The 18,261-nt window shown below is 40.2% G+C and overlaps 1 protein-coding gene across 8 annotated transcripts in view; it reads left to right on the plus strand.

The window, feature by feature from the left end:
- Positions 1-3,355: 3,355 nt before the first annotated feature.
- Positions 3,356-18,261, plus strand: part of SLC20A2 (solute carrier family 20 member 2) — a 39,044-nt gene continuing 24,138 nt past the window's right edge. For 3 of the 8 annotated variants that reach the window (XM_018072220.1, XM_018072204.2, XM_018072211.1), the window contains exons 1-5: positions 3,356-3,499; positions 9,281-9,831; positions 14,642-14,782; positions 16,018-16,103; positions 18,033-18,129. In XM_018072220.1, coding sequence (XP_017927709.1) covers positions 9,543-9,831; positions 14,642-14,782; positions 16,018-16,103; positions 18,033-18,129 — 613 coding nt within the window. In that variant the 5' untranslated portion in view covers positions 3,356-3,499; positions 9,281-9,542. Of the gene's footprint in view, positions 3,500-3,581; positions 3,666-9,280; positions 9,832-14,641; positions 14,783-16,017; positions 16,104-18,032; positions 18,130-18,261 lie in introns of all 8 variants that reach the window. The other 5 variants (XM_018072191.1, XM_018072197.1, XM_018072181.2 and 2 more) reach the window with 4 other exon arrangements.

Below are 18,261 nucleotides of genomic sequence, written 5' to 3' on the forward strand. Positions count from 1 at the left end.
ACTTTCCAGACAGTCTCTGGGATGGTTTTTCTTGCAGTGAAGTGCAGATGCATCCACTTTGGAGATTATCCTGATAGAACATGTTGGACCTTGCTACCCAGTATGCAGAAGCAAAAGTACTTTTATTGGTTGGAGCTGGCTCTTTACAATTTGAACTGTGTTTGCAGCTCTCTGCAGAGCAGATACTCAGAGTTTTGTTGTCATTTGTTGGGCATCATGGAGTTACCAAAGCACCCCGAAGAGTTGCTGTGTTTGGTAGAGCTGTGTTAAATCTGTTAGACTCAAGGACCTCAGGGCTAATTTCCAGGTAATGATTGGCATGTGGTGTCCTGCTTCAAGCCCCCTGTGGTGGAGGTGTTCACAGGGGCCTTCAGTGCCAGAAAGAAGAGGGTATTGCAAGAGCTGGATTTCTTCAAGATAGTGTGTGATACCTGTGTAACCATCTGCTACCGATTTTCATTCCTCCTCGTTAATTTTGTTGTCTTTGTTTGTAGACTGAGGGGAAATAAGGGTTCCCAGGCAGGGTTAGGGTCCCCAGTTCCAACTGCTTATGGCTCCCAATTTTAAAGTACCAGCAGGTATATGAAAGCCCAAAAGCTCATGTGGCTGGTCAGTAACCTTATTTAAGCTGGCACAATGTAACTGGAACAACATCCTGAACCTTTTGGATGTTTTTATCGTATTTCTGTTTCTGACTTGAGTGCAATTTACAGGCATTCAGGTTCCAATTCTAACAGGTTTTTATGTTAGAAAATTATACTCATCCCCCATTATCTTCTACTCAAAATGTGTGTACTTCAAAATACATATAATCGCTTAAATATGTAGCCTTCTGACCTGAATGGCAAAAAAGGCCAGTTACATTCAATATAAAAGTTACATTAAGTTGCAAATTCATTTTGTTTTAGTGGTCACTGGGAAATGAGAACCTGGGCATCTTTCAGAAAATAGCTGATGCAGAAATACAAAACCAAGGGTGTTTAAAATTAATTATTTAAATTGGCATGTTCTATTACATTATTTAAGCCAGAATATAAGTCTGCCTAGCACGGTTTTGTTGAATCAAACAGGGTTCTATCAACTGTGGATTTACCAGAATAAATGACAATTAAAACCAAATTATGTTATCTGATTGAGATTGTAATATATGATATTTGTCATTTCTACAGATACTTGATTTGATGGGAACCAAACTGGTGCTTCCATTGCCAAAACCCAATCCTTGCAATTTATTTTGTGGTCTTATAAATTTTCCTTTGCTTGCTTCTTTAGTGGTATCCCAAATTATAACTCTTTTTAATGGTCAGCCTATCTTGGCTTGAATTTTCCCATGCCTGAAGTCCACAATGCTGATTTAGCAGAACAAAAACTTTGAAGATATTTCCTTTTCTTTGTGCTGTTTATTATATCTTTTGCTTTGTGTGTAGACTGAGCCCTGAAGCTTAGGTCAACAAGAAACCACTGTTGTGGCCAGGCTGGCTCTTGGGAAGCGGCACTCAAATAGTTCCAGTTTGTAGTTCTCCTGCATCTGAGATGATTCCCACAGGTCAGGCTGGCAGCTTCTGGGGTTTGAAATCGATATAGATACCTCTCAAATAACATATCCTCTCAACTGTCTCTTCACCTACATCTGCACGCTGGTAGTGGTTACGCTAAGCTGGGTTAATGGTTCTTTAAGGAGAACTAGGATGGATTTAGTGCTTATTTGGACTGTTTGGATTTGAGACAGACATCAACAACTTGTCAGCTGTAACAAGAACATGAAATAATATTTTGAAATTTTTTTTTTTTTGCTTTATAAAGTTAAATCAGGTCTCTGAGAAGTTTTTGAGTTTGTTTATTCACTTCCTTAAAACTTTGAAATCCAGATCTATAAATACAGTCTGACTTAATGTTTACAATTATTATCACTCTCACTTGAATTGATTGATGCTACTTGTTAAAAAATAGAAAAGGAAAAAAAAGGTATTAAGATATGTTTAGATGTGCAGGAAAAGATTAATGTTCTTGTTGTTCAAATATGTTGCTTTTGTCCATAAGGGAAGGCCAATGTGAAAGTATGAACCTCTTACTTTTCTAAAACTAGGAGGCCTGTTTGCCAGCTATTACAGAAGTAAAAGGAAAGATATTGCAACCAGACTTGAGATGTAGTTTTCCCCAAAAGTAGCAGCTATATTGCAGACTTAATAATAGCTGGGTATCGACCTTAAATAAAGAGTCGGCATTTCTTAAAAATAATCATGGCCTGATACTTATAATTCTTTTTTTTTTTTGGGGGGGGGGGGGATTTTAACGTTATTTCTGCATTGCAGATTTCTAGCTGGAGTTTTGCCCTAATTCTTTTTAGAAGGTGATGTAGGCTTGCTAATCCATGTGAGTTTTCAAGAAGTGTAAACCACTTTACAGTTTTACCAAATTATCCCTGCAGATCTGCAGTTGAATTTAAACAAATCAAAAAACTTTTGACTTCTTGTTAAGAAATATCCTTTATTCAAACTTGAAAAAATAAGTGGGAAAAGGACTATGTTTCCAAGTCTGTGTTTACAAATCTAAATAGATGATTTGATTTTTCTCAAATGGCCAGGATGCAGAAAATTTAGAAATTTAGTTTAATTATGTTGGAATATCATTCCGTGGCTTTGAGTGACTCAGAATGGAGTAAAACCTAGCAGATAAATTTAAAACATCATTTATTTATAAACTAGAAATGTGTCCAAATAAATTTTTTTCTGTCAGATATTTAACAGTGACAATGCAGTTTTGATTTACATTCCTTTTTGCTGAATATGGTAGCTTAACTGCATTATATAGTCTTGAAGCAAATGTTTTATATAAAGCTAAACTGGGTGGTTTTAGGCAAAGATTAGTTTTGCCTTGACTTACATGCAGAAATGTTTCCCACTTAAAGGAAAGTGGTTGAAGGAATCTGGATTGGGTAATTTAGGCTGAACTGTTGAAAGTGAAGTTGCTTGCTTAGGCATTGATCCAGTCAAAACTCGTGCACATCTTTAACTTTCTGCAGTCTGCATAGCCTGTGAGACCTCTACTGACATGGATAAAGTAGCAAACATGCAACATCATTCCCAAATTGGACGTATGTATCCTACCCTCACATGTGCTTGAATTAAAAGTGCATTTAAGTGTGCTTGCAAATAGAAGATCTGTGACTCCTCAGAGAGTACCTGATCTCACCAGAATGCTAAGCTGATGGTCAAAAATGAGATTTCCTTTCTTGTCTATGCTTATGCTTGGGGGGGGCAAAAAAAAAAGGAACGTTTTGTTGCTTTTAACATGAGCTTCATTGGATTGGTTTGTCTCACTAGTGCAGTCGTGACGCAGTGTTGTGTTTTATCAGTGCCCACCCCCAGCAGAATTCTTTGCTTAAGAGGAGGCAGATTTTCACCTACTGAATAAGACTCTGGACTCGCATTGATGCTTCTCGGTGTTGTCTTGTGTACTCTCCTGTGCCGGAGTGAATTTTATGCCCGGACTGCCTGGTGTAAGTTATAGCCCTCTTTCTACCCTCTGGAAATTTGCATGTTCAGATGTGACTGTGCTGAATGATAGGATGTCTATTTTAGACTTCAACCTGTATTTACAATCAGGAGGGAAGGTTGCTGAAGGAACTTGGCTCCTTTTCTTTTGAAACAGCTTTTAAATACTGGGTGAGTTTTAAAGATTTCTCTGCATGGTTTTCTTTTGTAAAACATGTTTTTTGTAACCATGAACTCTTGTTTTCTCTGAATGAATCTTGAAAATCTGTACTGTCGAATCATATAAACTACTTGCTTATAAGAAAGACTTCATTCAGTTACTGAAGGATCAAATTGTGCTTTAATTAGAGAAAAAATATTTATCTGCAAATGCACAGTAACTTGTTGATACTTTACCTATCTTACTTGTCTGTAGAACTGCTCTTTAGTGTCTGCTGTCTTGTCTTTTTAGTGAATGTTTTCAGCAACAAATCTCATACTAAATATTTTATATGCATTTTTGACCTTTCAGTGGTGGGAACAAAGGTTGATAGGGACTAAGAAAAGAAAGCATCCTCTGAAAGTTTTGGGAACTGACAGTGACAGTCCCTCTACAATGTTAAAGTGGATGTGAATCCTTGGAAAGCTATCAACTTCAGTCTTGTTTCCATATCAAGTAGTAGTGTGAAGTATGCTTAAACACATTGTGAATGTGTTAAAATAGGAACTGATTGATACAAAACCTGCTTCTGCAGATATGATAATTAATTTTTTTAATAGTAAGTCGAGAGTGCTTTTTGTGTACTGAAGCATTAAACTTGCATAATGCTTGGCCTTGTGACAAGTCTGTGCATGTAATTTAGAGCCATATAGGGATGTTCTTAGTCTTGAACCACTTGAATTAATACCACCTTTCTTATCATGAATGTAGCATTGGTAATTTAAAGTAAGTAATTTGTGAGCCTTGTGGCCCGAGCATGAACTGGAAATGATAAAGACTATTGATATGAACAATGTTAGTAGCTTTGGTTATAAATCATGTTTGGTTTCTAAGCAGTGCTGTGTTTAGTACCAATAGACTGGAATGCTAGATCTGGTCTGAGTTTATATATAGCCTGACAGATCGGTTTTACATAAAGAACAACATACAGAAATGAGAGAGGTATGGACTAACCTCCTAGAAGCTGCTGTCTGGTAAGCATTTTAGACAGACTTTTCAGCCACGGGTAACTGGAAGTGAACCTACCTGTCAGTATAAATTCAGTGCCACTGTTGATCATGAAACGTCTGCTGTGTTGAACACGACAGGGGAAAAGAAATTATCCTCCCTTGTCTGCCTTGCCATAATGCAAAGTGGAGTAGTTGTAAGAGTTATCTTGAGAAATGCTGCACTAGCTGCTGTCTTTTGATTTTTCCTTATACTTGGACAACAACAAATCAGTCAAGAGTGAGACCTTGCAGAATCTCTGTCCTGTCCAGAGCAGAGGAAAATTTTCAGCTGCAGCGTGGGGCAACTTCTGAGAGTAGAAGAGCTGCATACAGCATGATTTATATATGGTGTGAGCTGCATACCTTTCAATGTTTCACAAGTGCAGTAGGTTTCTTCCCCAATTTTCTGCAAAGAGAAGATTAAAAGATATTTATGGGATCTCTGTTTGTTTCCTTTATGTCATACAGTTGGATTGCTGGTGGGTAACGCACTCTGATTGCTTCCCAAGACTTTGAACTTAGTCCAGAGCTTTTATTTATCCATTCATCCCTGCTGTTGGATACTTCTGCATTCTCTTTAGCAGCAATTTGTTTAGTAGACTGCCTCCCTCCCAAAAAAAAACCCCTGTCATCTTTGGTTTGCAAATTTAGTATTACTTTTTTCACTAAAATCTTGTCTAGACTCAGAAGTGTACCATGAATAGCTTCCAGAACAGCTGTCTTAGTAAATGTCCATCTATAAACCTGTCCTAAAATGATCTTGTGATTACCATGAGATCCTAACTTTTTCCTGAGGATTCACTTGTCATTGTACATGAATCAAGGTGCTTCGTTACCTAGGTTTTTTTCTCATCTCTCCCTTAGGGAAGAAATAGCATTCTGTGTTGACAGAGTTATAACAAGCTGTTTAGTTAGCAACAAAATACAGTCCGAGGGGGGTGTCTGGATCATCTGCCAGCAAGGCAGAGGGACGTGCTTAGCATTTCCAAAATTCAAATTTTTCTCACTGAGATGCAAGTTCTGTAAGTTTCTAAGTCCTCTTAAAAAGCTTTCACTCAGACCTCCTAAGTATGGTACACTGATTATGGATCATAAGAAAACTCTATTAGCTAGAAGTCTTGCATTAATGCAGAATTAGCTTCTTACAACTTGAAATGTCATCTTCCTTCACATTTCCCTTCCTTCTAATAGCCATCAGAGATGCATGCTCCAGCCTCAGATCCTGCAGCTCTCCAGTCCTAACACAGTTCCTCTGCCCTGCTAATGCCCAAGTGTGAATTTGCAGCACAGCCACTGCAGAACAGGCTAGGCTGGGTCTGGAAGAGTTATCCAAAGCCTAAATAGGAAAACAAACTTTTCCACCCGGAGTCTGCTGCTGTAGCATAGTGCACCTGACTGCAGAGGGGGTATTGGTCCCACAGATAAACAGAAGGGTTTCCCATCATCTAGCGGGTCAGGTTGAATTGCATTTGCGCTACATAAGGGCACATCGATGAAATATAAATGAGCACAGGAGGGAAAGAGGCTAATGACTTCCAGGTGTCACACATAGAACAGATCATCTGCCATTCCCTACTGCATGGTGATTTTTCCATCCCAGTTTCTTTTTCATCCCAATAACAACATGAAATACCACAGGCTCTTCGGTTAGATTAGGTGATGAGGGGCATAGCTCAGCGTGTCTGAGCATGCCAGATGTATTTTGAGCTTTAGAAAGAAGCATGGTACAAGATTTAGTCTGTATTTAGTTACTGGCCTACTTTGCAGGATATTTTGCATTTCTGAAAACTTTCTCAGAGATGTGCCTTTTTTTCGTTCTGTTTCTTTCTTTATAAGCATTTAAAATCTCTTACCGTTTTTTAAGTTTGAAAGTAGTAACACCTAGCCATTCAAAGGCAGCCCGCATATTAGTTTATAAATGTGTGTTTATTCCTCTTTTCCTTTTGATTTTCATCTCCTTAAAAACAAGACTTGTCTGTTGCTGTGCTCTGTTCCTTGTATCAATGCCATGGACATCAAGTTGAGCCTCCCAAGTTTTGGAGGAAGCTCTGTTTTGAACCATCACCTTGATAAAATGACAGGAGAGGTGACTTCTTACTTAAGACATCCTTTTCTCTCGAGGCCATATATCCCATGTTGCAGGGAGGGTGCTTATGTAGCTGCCTCTCTGAGCTGTTTGCCAAAAGCCCCACTGACTTTTGGATACCCTTTGGCCTTCATGAGGCATTTTAGGAGCACACATACACACACTTGAAGTCTTAATTTCTTTGGGACCATCTGGAGGATTTCTCTCTACCCTTTCCCAGGGAATCTAATAAAGGCAACCTTGTGACTTAGTGGTTTATTTTGGAAGCTCCAGGAACTTGCTGTGGCTGGAGGAGCCAGATTTGACAAACATCGTCCCATGAACTCTGTTGCGGTGGGGGAATGTCACAATCCCCCTGCTCTTCCTTATCCCAGAAATTGGGTCACCACAGTAAATTGGTAGGTTGATTGATAAGTACAGAAAAGACAGATCTCTATTGGGAGTATGGGTGTGCTTTCATCTTGCTTGTCCAAAGGGAATGGGTCTCATATAATCACAGAGTCTGTGGATGCATGCATGGATCTCAGTCAGCTTTGCCCATTTTCAGGAGAAGAAGCTGAGGCACCGAGGCTAACTTGGCAAAGGTACTGTGTAAATCCATGCAGGGTGGAAAATTTAATCATTAATCTCCAGGATCAAGAAAGGACCCTACTCCAGAACTTCATCTCCTAGCAAAAGTCTGACATAATAGAATTTTTTTGATGAATGCATTTAGTGGGGTTTTGTCTTCCTTCACGGGCAAACAAGTGCTGACTATAATTGTTTCTTCCAAATATCTTTAGCCTTTTCTGTCTCTGTCAAGTCATTTTCCACTCAATGGGCTGAGTACTCATGAATTATAAAAAGGCAACAAGTCTTCAAACAGCAAACGTGCCTTTGGTGCTTTGTTTTCTCATGTTATCTCATAGTATAAAAATCCTTATACAAATGTTTTTAGCCGTTAAGACCTTTTGAAATGTTATTTTAGAGTGTAAGGCATTCAAGGATTTATGTCTGCTCCATGTCTGGAAAAGACTGGAGCAACAGTTGTTCAGCCAGTTTGGAGCCTGGAAAAAGAAACAGGGACATCTTTTCTGCTGAATATGTATAGGTGGAGAAAGCATCAATCCTTGACATCAGTTTAAGAGTTTTTTAGGAAACACGCATAAATGTGGTATTTTCCTGTTTGTTGTTCTCAAGTATCCAGCATCTCAGGAATATGCAAAATCTCTTTTAATTTTTAATTTTGCCATTATTTCAGAGGACCCTTACTTTTCACTACCGCAGGACCTATATTGCATTTGGGTCATCAAAAGAAATTAAGCATCATCTTGAAACTCTACATATGGGAATACTGCATGAAATTGAAGCAACTGTGAGGAAACTGAGCAAGCAGGAGGTGGGCTCAGGGCTTTTGATCTGATATCCTCTGATCTCTAGAGGTGCTTCTTAAAACGTGTGGAGTTGTCTGATACATATTTGCATTCATTTCACCCCTTGCCACGCGATGTCTGTGGTGGCTGTGAAGAGAAGAGAATTAGCCCTTGGAGGAGACAGGTGGTTTGGGAAAATTTGCTTCTAGCTTTTGACCATCTTGATGTCACTGTGGGCCTTATCACTCTGTTTAACAGTCTTTTGGATGGTGAAGGCTTTATTTTTTAAATTCCCTTTCTCTTTGTCAATTTTTTGGTTTAAAAGAGCTCACTCTTTTATCAGATTAGACTAATTCAAAATACGGTCATAAATCTGAAGCTATCAAAAAGAAATACTAAAAGGTATCTTTGACAATGGTTTGAATATAATAACAGTAATTGGTAAGTATCTGTAGGAAAGAGCAGAGAGCTCAATGTTTTAGTTGTGCTTTTTTTATAGACTTCTCTAAACCAGTAGGGATACATGGAAATATTGAAATTACTGTGCTGTTTCAGTGACTAAAAAGCTGTAACAAAATGGTGTTCTTACTGCATGGGATGTGATAACAGCAACAGATTAATGCTCTTCAGAGTATTTTCAGTGGTGTTTCCTAGACAGACATATATATAAAATAATTTTTCAAAGGAGTGCATCCATGGCTGCATCTGATAAAATGTTGAGAGCTCTGCTGAGATCAGTGAAGCTAGGTGGTATATATCAGCTGGGACTCAGGCTGTGTGGTATGTCTTATATTCACTGGGTACAAAAAGCCAAGAAGAATCCTCCTGCCAGAAAGAGGGCTTATTGCTCTGCTCAGTAAATGCAGCACAAACAAAACTCCCAAACTTTCTAAATCCTTTTAAATTGCTCAAAAGATTTTCTTGGTCAATGATATTGCAAGAAACATATTGCTTTGGAGGTGACCTAATTTGAATCTTTTCTGAATTGCTTTATGATTAGAGCAGTCACATGCTGAGGTAGGACCCCATTAGTGGGTTTAAGTCATTTGTTTACTTCTGAAAACGCGCATTGTTATGGGCTCTGCTGAGTATTCTTTTTTTTTTTTTAATTTTCTTTTCTTTTTCTTTTTTTCTTTTTCTTTTTTTTTTCTCTGTTGCAGGACAGAACATCGCAGTTGTACCGGTTTGGGAGCAAAATATGGAATGTGTTTCACTGCTGACCGAAGGCAGCCAAATGAACAGTATTTATAGTAGTTTGAAAATCAGCAGTTAGCAGTTTCTTCACATTCTAACACTACCCAGCACTTTCCAGAGAGAACTCATTGTTTACAAGAAATCTGCTTTCCAAATCCGTTGCGGTGCCCTCCAGCCTTGACTATTAACTATTTGCAAAGGGGAAGCTAATCTACGGTTTGGGGAAAGATGGCAATGGATGAGTACCTGTGGATGGTCATTGTGGGGTTTATCATTGCTTTTATTTTAGCTTTTTCGGTTGGTGCAAATGATGTTGCAAATTCTTTCGGCACAGCTGTGGGCTCTGGTGTTGTTACTTTACGCCAGGCTTGCATTTTGGCTTCAGTTTTTGAAACCACTGGCTCAGTATTACTGGGAGCAAAAGTAGGAGAAACAATTCGGAAAGGTATCATTGATGTTAACCTGTACAACGAGTCTGTCCCACTGCTGATGGCAGGAGAAGTGAGTGCAATGGTTGGTAAGTAACACTTTCCTATTCCAAGTAACATTTGTTGTGTATTTGTCATCCTGTTTGTTGTGAACATTGTTAATTAAGTCTTCCCATCTTCTGGATCTGCACATCTGGTCTTGTATGAATGCAGGGGCCTGTACTCCTATTTAAGTCTCCTATGTTTTTTAAATGCTTCTAATAATTTACATTTTTCAGTGGTTCATAACTAATAGACAAAAAGAAATGTTTTACGCAATGGATCCTATCTATGTATAGGATAGTGAAAAAAATTATTTTGGAGATTTTTGTGATGGTAAATGGAAAATTAGAAAGCATAGCATTTGTGTCTGTACAGAAGATTCTACAGAAACAGCAGTTTGCAGTGAGTACGTACAAGAAGGAGTTGTTTTGAAAAAAACTACAGAAAATCCAAACACATTTACTTAAACTGATTGTCTAACTGAGTGATTGCAATTAGTTGTACACTTCACTCTTGCTCATGGCAAAACTAAGGGAGCTGTAAAGATAAATAATCACACATTTAAGGTCTCTTTAATTTTTCTGACCCAAACCGACAGCAGGTTACTGTACTTTAGAGTCTGTTCCCCTACTTTTGGTGGTAGTTAACTAAATCTCAGTTTAGAACAAATAGCATATTCTGAGGTAAGTAACATTAAGCCACAGTATTTACTCTTTGTTTATATGCAAGAGGCTTTGTGAGCTTTTAGAGAGCTCCCTCAAGGAGCAAACCTGCTTTTAAAGGTCAGGAGGCAGCAGGAAGGAAACCCTTTCGCTGTGGGAGAGGCAACCCAGGCAAGGGGCCAGCCCTTCCATCCCACCACCACTTTCTTAGTCTGGCAGGTTCGTGGCATCCCATGAGAGGGTGGCGTGATTTATACAAGCATTGCAGCACCCTCTGTTTGAAAGGGATGTTCCACTTAAAAATATTCTTCCTTAAACCTACTTAAACCTGATCTAAATATTATTTCCACCTACCCCTCTAACCTCCTCACAGTTTTTAGGCAGGACCTGCACATGAGATAGGTGAATCTGTGCAGAGGTCTACTGCATGTGATTATTTTCCTGTTTCTTAGGGGAAACTTTAGCTTTTTTATTATTATTTTTTATTTTAATGGATCAAAATGGACATTGAGTGACAGTTTCTGGAGTTGTCAGAGGTGGCTTTGTGTGCTTGACTGTGGGGAGGTAGTTCCCTTAGTTCTTTGGCTGCTCCTGAACCTCCTGGAGGTTGGCCACCTTTCCTTGCCCAAGGGGAAGAGGGGTTGGTTAGTGAGAAATCACTGCTGGGACTGCAGCCACTTCCCTAGATGGTCCTTCTGGGACATTGCCACCTTAAACCACATCGAGTGCTCTTGGGCACCCCCCATCAGTTCCTCTTTCCTGATATCTTGCAAGGTCAGCTGCAGGTTCCTGGTCTGTCCCTTGGGCTGTAGGGTGTTTTTTTATTACAGAATCACAGAATATTCTGAGCTGGAAGGGACCCACAAGGATCATCGAATCCAACTCTTTAAGTGAATGGCCATATGGGGATCAAACCCACAACCTTCGCATTATTAGCAACATGCTCTAACTATCTGAGCTAATCTCAGACTTCTACTTGCATCATTTAGCCCTCTTCTTACTGAGATAGCTCACTGTCTGAAATGTGACTTGCACATTCTTGATACTCATGATTCCCATTGACGGAAGGGTCCTTTTTCTTTTCTGTTTCTATTTCTGGCATCCTGATCCTGGCAGGGCAAAGTTTTAAGTCTCAGATACCCCCTGCAGAGGCAACTGGTCAGAAGCTCAAAGAAAACAACTTATTTGCATGCGTATTTACATAAGCCTGTGTGAACTTCATGACCAGTTGCATTCCCTTCCTCCAGTAAAGGCATTAAGAAGAAATTCCACATTTTAAATCTCAGAATTAATCACAAGTTACAAAAGGCAGATTTCAATTTTTTTTCCCCTCAAATCCATTTACAGCTCTTCTCTGGATGTATGATATTTTTTCTGTGTTTTCTCTGAGCCTTCTTGGATGTTTTCTTTTCCTCTTTCTGTTTTTGCTCTGCATTTTCACCCATCCTGTTCTCTCTTGCCTCATGATCATGTTTTTGCGAATGGATTTAGCTTCTGAATTTCAATGAAGCTTAAATGAGTCAACAGTCTGGGAGAGACCAAAAGTCACTGTATCCTCTTTCCAGATGTTGATGGAAGATCCTTTGATGCTTGCAGCAAACAGCAGATGGTCATTTTCAGGGCAACCTTCTCTCCTAAGAGAGAAGGATGCAGGGAGCAATGGGATTAAAATTTTAAAATGTAGCATTTTGTAATAAGTCATAGCATATTAAAATGTTGTTTATTAGGCAGATCAGAAGTTAGGGACTGTTGCTTTTGGGAGTAAATTGTAGTGCTTCCTTAGCATTAACTAATTGTCAGGTTATTGTCAGGATTTGTCTGGGTGTTATTGTAGTGGTCCTGGTGTGAGCAGAAGTCAGCAGCTGGTGCGACTGAGGAGATGCCACCAACAGAGAGGACATCCCAGCCAGGATTAGCAAAGCAAAGTACTAATCTAGTCTTGCAGGTGACGTGGTGTTTGATTGGGGATTATGGCTGGCACACAGCACTGGAGCCTCAGGAGAATGGATGTGGTGCCTTCAGCACCAGAGGAGCATGAAACACACCCTGGGCCAAAAGCTGGTGCTGGCAACTCTTGGTCAGGGCAGTCTGCAGCCAGCCCTCTCTCTTTAGGGGGTATTAGAGGAAAGGGTGTGCAGCCATGGTGTCAGCAGGCATGAAGAGTCTGAATTTGGGACTCTGTGACAGGTCTAGTGAGCCTCCTGCTTCCTAGGTTAGTTTTGCAAAGGTAAAAACTGGAAACATACATTTTATGTTAAAGAATAGTTAAAGCTTTGGTGTAGGTAGTTAAGGCACTACAAACACTGGAGGAAAGTCCTGCTCTGGCTTGATTTGTATTTTCTTCTGTTCCTTAATATGCTTCCTTAAACTTGTTTAGATCATGCATTGTCCTTCTCAGACCATCCACTTTTCCTCTTGCTCTCATGTTTGTTTTCAATTGAGCAACCTAATCTAGTGGAAGGTGCCCCTGTCCATGGCAGAGGGGTGAAACTGGATGATCTTTAAGGTCTCTTCCAGCCCAAACCATTCTGTGATTCTCTGATTCTGTTGAGTTGTTTAAACATGAAAGAGTTCCATGATCCCTCTATTTGCCCACCAACAAAAAAACCCAGCCCTCACTACACATTTGCAGTGCAGCTGTGGCTTTGTTGTGTTTCCCTTTTTTTCAGACTGAGTATTTTGTAATTACATACCTATGGCTGGCCTGTCTGTTTATTTGACCCCTTACAGATGTAACCATCTGACTTCTCTTTCACCTCACTTCCACTTGCTGGTATCTAAGTTCATGTCAAAGGTATCAAAGTGTATTTATTTTTATTTTAGTACAGGGGAAAATAAGCCAAAAAATTAAAGGGCAAGAGAAGTAACAGTTGTTTTGGGATAGTAACCCAGGAGAGATCAGTTTTACAAACTGGTTGACTTCCAAATGTAGCTGCATATGATACCAGCAAATCACCATTTTCAGATGTCTCTGTTTCAAGACCTTCAAACCAGCTTCTAGCATTGGAATTGAGGATGGAGGCTGAAATTCTGGGTAACAACCTATGTTCAGTGACCTTGCTTTATCACCTGTGTCTGCTGCAGATCTGTTAAGAGAGGTGGCATGATCCAGAAAATTCAGGATCTCATGGCAGTCTGATTGCTGCCATTGGTGCCTCTTAACACATGAAGATTTAGTCTTAAGGCCATGAAGTCATAAGATGAAGAAGAGATCTTTCTAAGAATTTTCTAATATTAGGTGAGGTCCACAGAATGCTCGTGTCACTGTCAAAATTATTTTGGTGTCCTGAGGTTAGTGCCACTGCAAGAGGAGTAGGAAACCTGGGTCCTTGCAAAGTGAAAGTGAGTTGAAGCATGGAGCTGCATGCTCAAGGGCTTGGTGGCCAAATGTGGTCTAATCTAACTACTGAAAGTAGTGCTTGGGGTACTTTTTTTTCTTCCCTGCACTCTTGACCACCATCCTTCCTGGACATCTGTAGGGACATCAGACATTGCATTACTTTATAGACCACTAACCACCATCTCTTAGTTATTTCCTTATGCCCAGGATATCTTTGGCTACTCCATGACTAAGACAAGACCTTTCTGCAGTTCTGAATTTGTCCAGTGCGACAGTGAACTGCAAATAAAAGCAGTTGAGAGAGTCCTTATTCCCTCCTCAGTCTGTTTTTCCTATAGAGGATTCTGAATGGCTGTGCATCACTGAGAAGAGGCATAAAAACTCTCTGCCCCACAATTTGAGTCTTTCTCTGGTAGTATCCAAATTTAGGAGCATGGGTAGTTCACTAGTGAAATGGTGAATACCTTCTCACACTGATCATGTGGAGGCTTCCAGATCCAGCTCTCAAGAATAAAGTTTTCTAAGCTTGATGCAGGCTGGGACCAGTTTGTGTATTTAATCAGACAGGCTGTAAATACCGAGAGCCTTCAAAAAAAAAAAAGGCAGAACTGTTGTGAAGTGTAAAGAGCTGCTAGTTATAAACAGTCATAAGTAAGATGTAGCATTCAAAGCTGCTATTAAACTGTCTTAGTATCTGCTTTTAGAGACAGAACAGGAACAAAACTCTCTTTAGAAGATCTCTGTTATGCATGTGGAGTGTAGGCAGCACTTTTAAAAGAATGTGGGTATGTGGCAAAGAATTTTCTGTATTACATTATTGTTGTTGTTTATACCATATGGTTGGTTTTTTCCTAGGTTCTGCTGTTTGGCAGCTAATTGCATCATTCTTGAAACTCCCAATATCAGGGACCCATTGCATTGTAGGTGCTACGATTGGATTTTCTCTGGTGGCAATTGGCACGCAGGGTGTCCAGTGGATGCAGCTTGTCAAGATTGGTAAGTGCTGTCTCCTTTTATGTGTGGCAGGATATGAAATAGTGTGTGCTGCCTGCAAAAAAACATTCCCAGAAATCTGCTTTGTGCTGATAGCAGTACCTCATTAACTTATTTTCCACCCCAGTTGTGTCATTCATAAGATGCACTGATGCCATGTTTATTAAGGGCTGCAGTGTGTCTGCAGTGGAGAAAGGCGTAAGACAAAAGTTACACTTCCCCAGAGGTAAGCTGAGGACACATTGTCCCCTCAGAGACATGCTTCAAGGTGACATTCCTCCTCTTCTAATTCTTTTTGTGGCAGCTCATACTACCCTGTTCTTGCTCTCTAACAATGTGTATGCCATCATGTGAATGCCCACAGTCATGTTTCTCCACCCACCATCTTCAGGGAGGCAAAATCTGGGCATACAGCACATGTTTAACTCACAGCCTCCCATTGCCAAGATCAGTACATCCAAGAAGGGATGTGATGGATTTTTTTGTTATTGTTTTGGAAGCCTTGTAACCCGAGGTGCAGCCTAAAGCCTGTATTAAAAGGATTCGATTCTGAAAACATGGTAATATATTTGAACTTTAGCAATGCATATATTCTTTTTAATTCTATTGAAAGTAAAAGAGAGTTTACAGTGATAGCAGAATCAATCTGTTCACCATGCTGCAAACAATAAATCACTCGACGAGATTTCCAGAGTGCTGCCCTAATCCAGTTTTATTGGAATCAGTGGGAGTTATGCCACCTACTTCAGTTAAATCAGTCCTGGACATTTGCAGTGTTGACCTGCAAAAAATTTACACGCATTATACATTACAGTTGGCGCTTCTATGGCATTTTAGAAATTGAGACTTTTCCCCCTGCGAGCAGCATGGCATCCTGCTAAATGCAGTTGCTTTCCACTCGCATGCAACACTTGTGGTTGTGGTGATTAGGAAATTACAGGGTTTGTTTGGTGTACTCTGATTCAAACTACAAGAAACTTTTATGATGAATTTGGTTGCTAAACTTGCAAAATGATCATGAGATGCTTTGGCTGATGTTTCTAATGGTGCCTAGGATTACTTTGACTTTAATGAATGTCAGTGGACACTGAGTTGCACCAGTTGTAAGTAAACATACAGAACATTCGTTCCAGTTGTACAAGAACTGTTTTAAATTTATTGCTCATTAACAACTTACTTAACTATTATGCAAGAATACTGTTTATTTCAAGTTTCCTTCTTTCTTTTCTTCAACACAGTTGCCTCTTGGTTTATTTCCCCACTGTTATCTGGCTTAATGTCTGGAGTCCTCTTTGTGCTGATTAGATTCTTCATTTTAAACAAGGTAAAGAAATCTCCCTATTGTAATGAGTGCTTAGTATGAAGGTTGTATTCTAGCCTCCCATTTGAGTGCTGGCATTTCCAGAGTTGAAAGTTTGTGGCTTGCTTTTTGCACAGGAGACCAGTCATTTTTTTAATAACCATTTGAACTGTACTTGCTTTTAGCAGTTCTGAAATCTCAGGGTAAGTAATTAGACAAGTATTTTAGGCTTAGAAGGTGCTATGTGATAATTAATATTGTATATTCTATTTAGCAGAAGATGGTACACTGAGATTGCTTCTGTATTAGTACAAGCTTGTTGTCATTAACTTAGCCTCACAATAGCTGTTCTGACTGTTATTCAAACCAAACAGTTCTGTCTTGGAGATACTCTAATTGGCATTTTATAGTTGTGAAATTTTAAGCTTTGGTTTTCCAGCACATCAGACAGGAGATGGGCATCTGCATATTTTGTAGATTCTCAAGAAACCTGAATTAGTGGGTTTTAGGGACCTGATGACATCAGTCCATGTACCTCCAGTGCAAAAGATGCCACCCAGCATGAACTGGAAATCAGAACACTTTTATCTGCTTTTTCCATTTCTCTCACACCATTCAGCTTGCTAAAATGGGGAAGTGTAGCGCATGACAATGACCTAAAATAAGGGGCACTATATTAGCTGTTATACAAGGAACCTAAATAGATGAGGGATTAATTCTTTTGCTATAAATAGCACCACCTGTAACCTCAGCTTCATCATTCTAAATAAATGATGATCTAAATAAATGTCAGTGATAAAAACAGGTGATAGATTTGATCAGACTCAGCTTTGAATGAAGAAGTACTCAAGTTGCATAAACAATGAGGAAAGGTTCCACTATGGCATTCAAACCTAGCAACTTAAGAAATTAGTCATCAAAATACATGAACTCTGGTATTAAAGCCACATATTTAAGCATTCAAGAGGCAGAAAAAGTTCAAGTTAAGGACATTGAATTTCTGTTGCCATCTGTGCCATTCACAAAGTAGTAAGATCTGTAGAGCTTCTGCTGTAAGCAGGAAGCGACTTGTGTTGTTTGCATGCATAAAAAAAGAGCAGCTTTCTAGCTGGCGAGTCCGTGGCCTGTTACAGGGCTTCATGCCCTTGTTGGGGGTGTCTGTGAATAGCAGCTGGCCCTGCAAATACAGCCCGTGCTGCATCACGCTTTGGGACCGGGGCACAGCACAGGGCAGCTGCAGCCTTTTCTCAGCTCCCTTTTATAGCTCATGGCAGCAAGAAACAAAACCACATTAGCCAGCCCTCAGCTTCGCCAGGCTCTTTGCAAACACTCAGAGCCCCTCAAAAGGCCAAGGCAGTCTCCTCACAAAGGCTTTGTCCGTGGCTCACATGGTGCATTTCCGCTGCACTGTCAGCTGAGCCTTTCCTTGTGAGTGCTGAGGGCACGAGGCTGCTGTGGGCAGCAGGCACGGCAGCATGCTAAACACTGTGTGCTCGCTTTATGTGTGTTACCTGTTCCATGCAGCCGGACACTTACTATTTCAGGGATTTCTGTTAGCTGGTAGAAAGTGCCAGGCTGTCTCAGTCAAAACCGAGAGGTTAGAAGTAAGGTTTAGAGATGGATGCATTGCATCGATGCTTGTAGCCTTACCCCAAAACATCAAAGCCCTCTCCTTCTTGGCACCCTTCAGTCGTGCTGAGTGAAAGGGGTTCCTCTCTTGGAGACAAAAATGGATAAGGACACAGTTGCAGAAAGAAACCTGCCACCAACTTGCTCAACAGGTCTGCAGCCAGCCTGAAAGTACAACCTGTCTCCCTGGTTCCCTTTAACACTGTCAAGCTTCCCAGAAGCACTGACTCGGGAGCACGTGTTTTCCTCATGGTGGTTCATGCTGACATTAATCCAGTGTGAAATCCAACTAATGTTTCCTTTTTCTCCTTGATTTCTATGCAGGAAGACCCTGTGCCCAACGGTCTCCGTGCACTTCCAGTGTTTTATGCTGCTACCATAGCTATTAACGTGTTTTCCATCATGTACACAGGGGCACCAGGTGAGTGAGCTATCCACAGGAGGAGGCACGGGAGGGAGGCTTCCCACAGTGCATAAGGATGCTCTGCCAGTGTGCTGTCAGGTAGCCATCAGCACATGGAGTTATCTCCTATCCTAGGAGTTAACAAGGGCA

Source organism: Manacus vitellinus, unplaced genomic scaffold (assembly GCF_001715985.3).
Source record: "Manacus vitellinus isolate BGI_N305 unplaced genomic scaffold, ASM171598v3 scaffold_0_pilon, whole genome shotgun sequence".
NCBI lineage: Eukaryota > Metazoa > Chordata > Aves > Passeriformes > Pipridae > Manacus > Manacus vitellinus.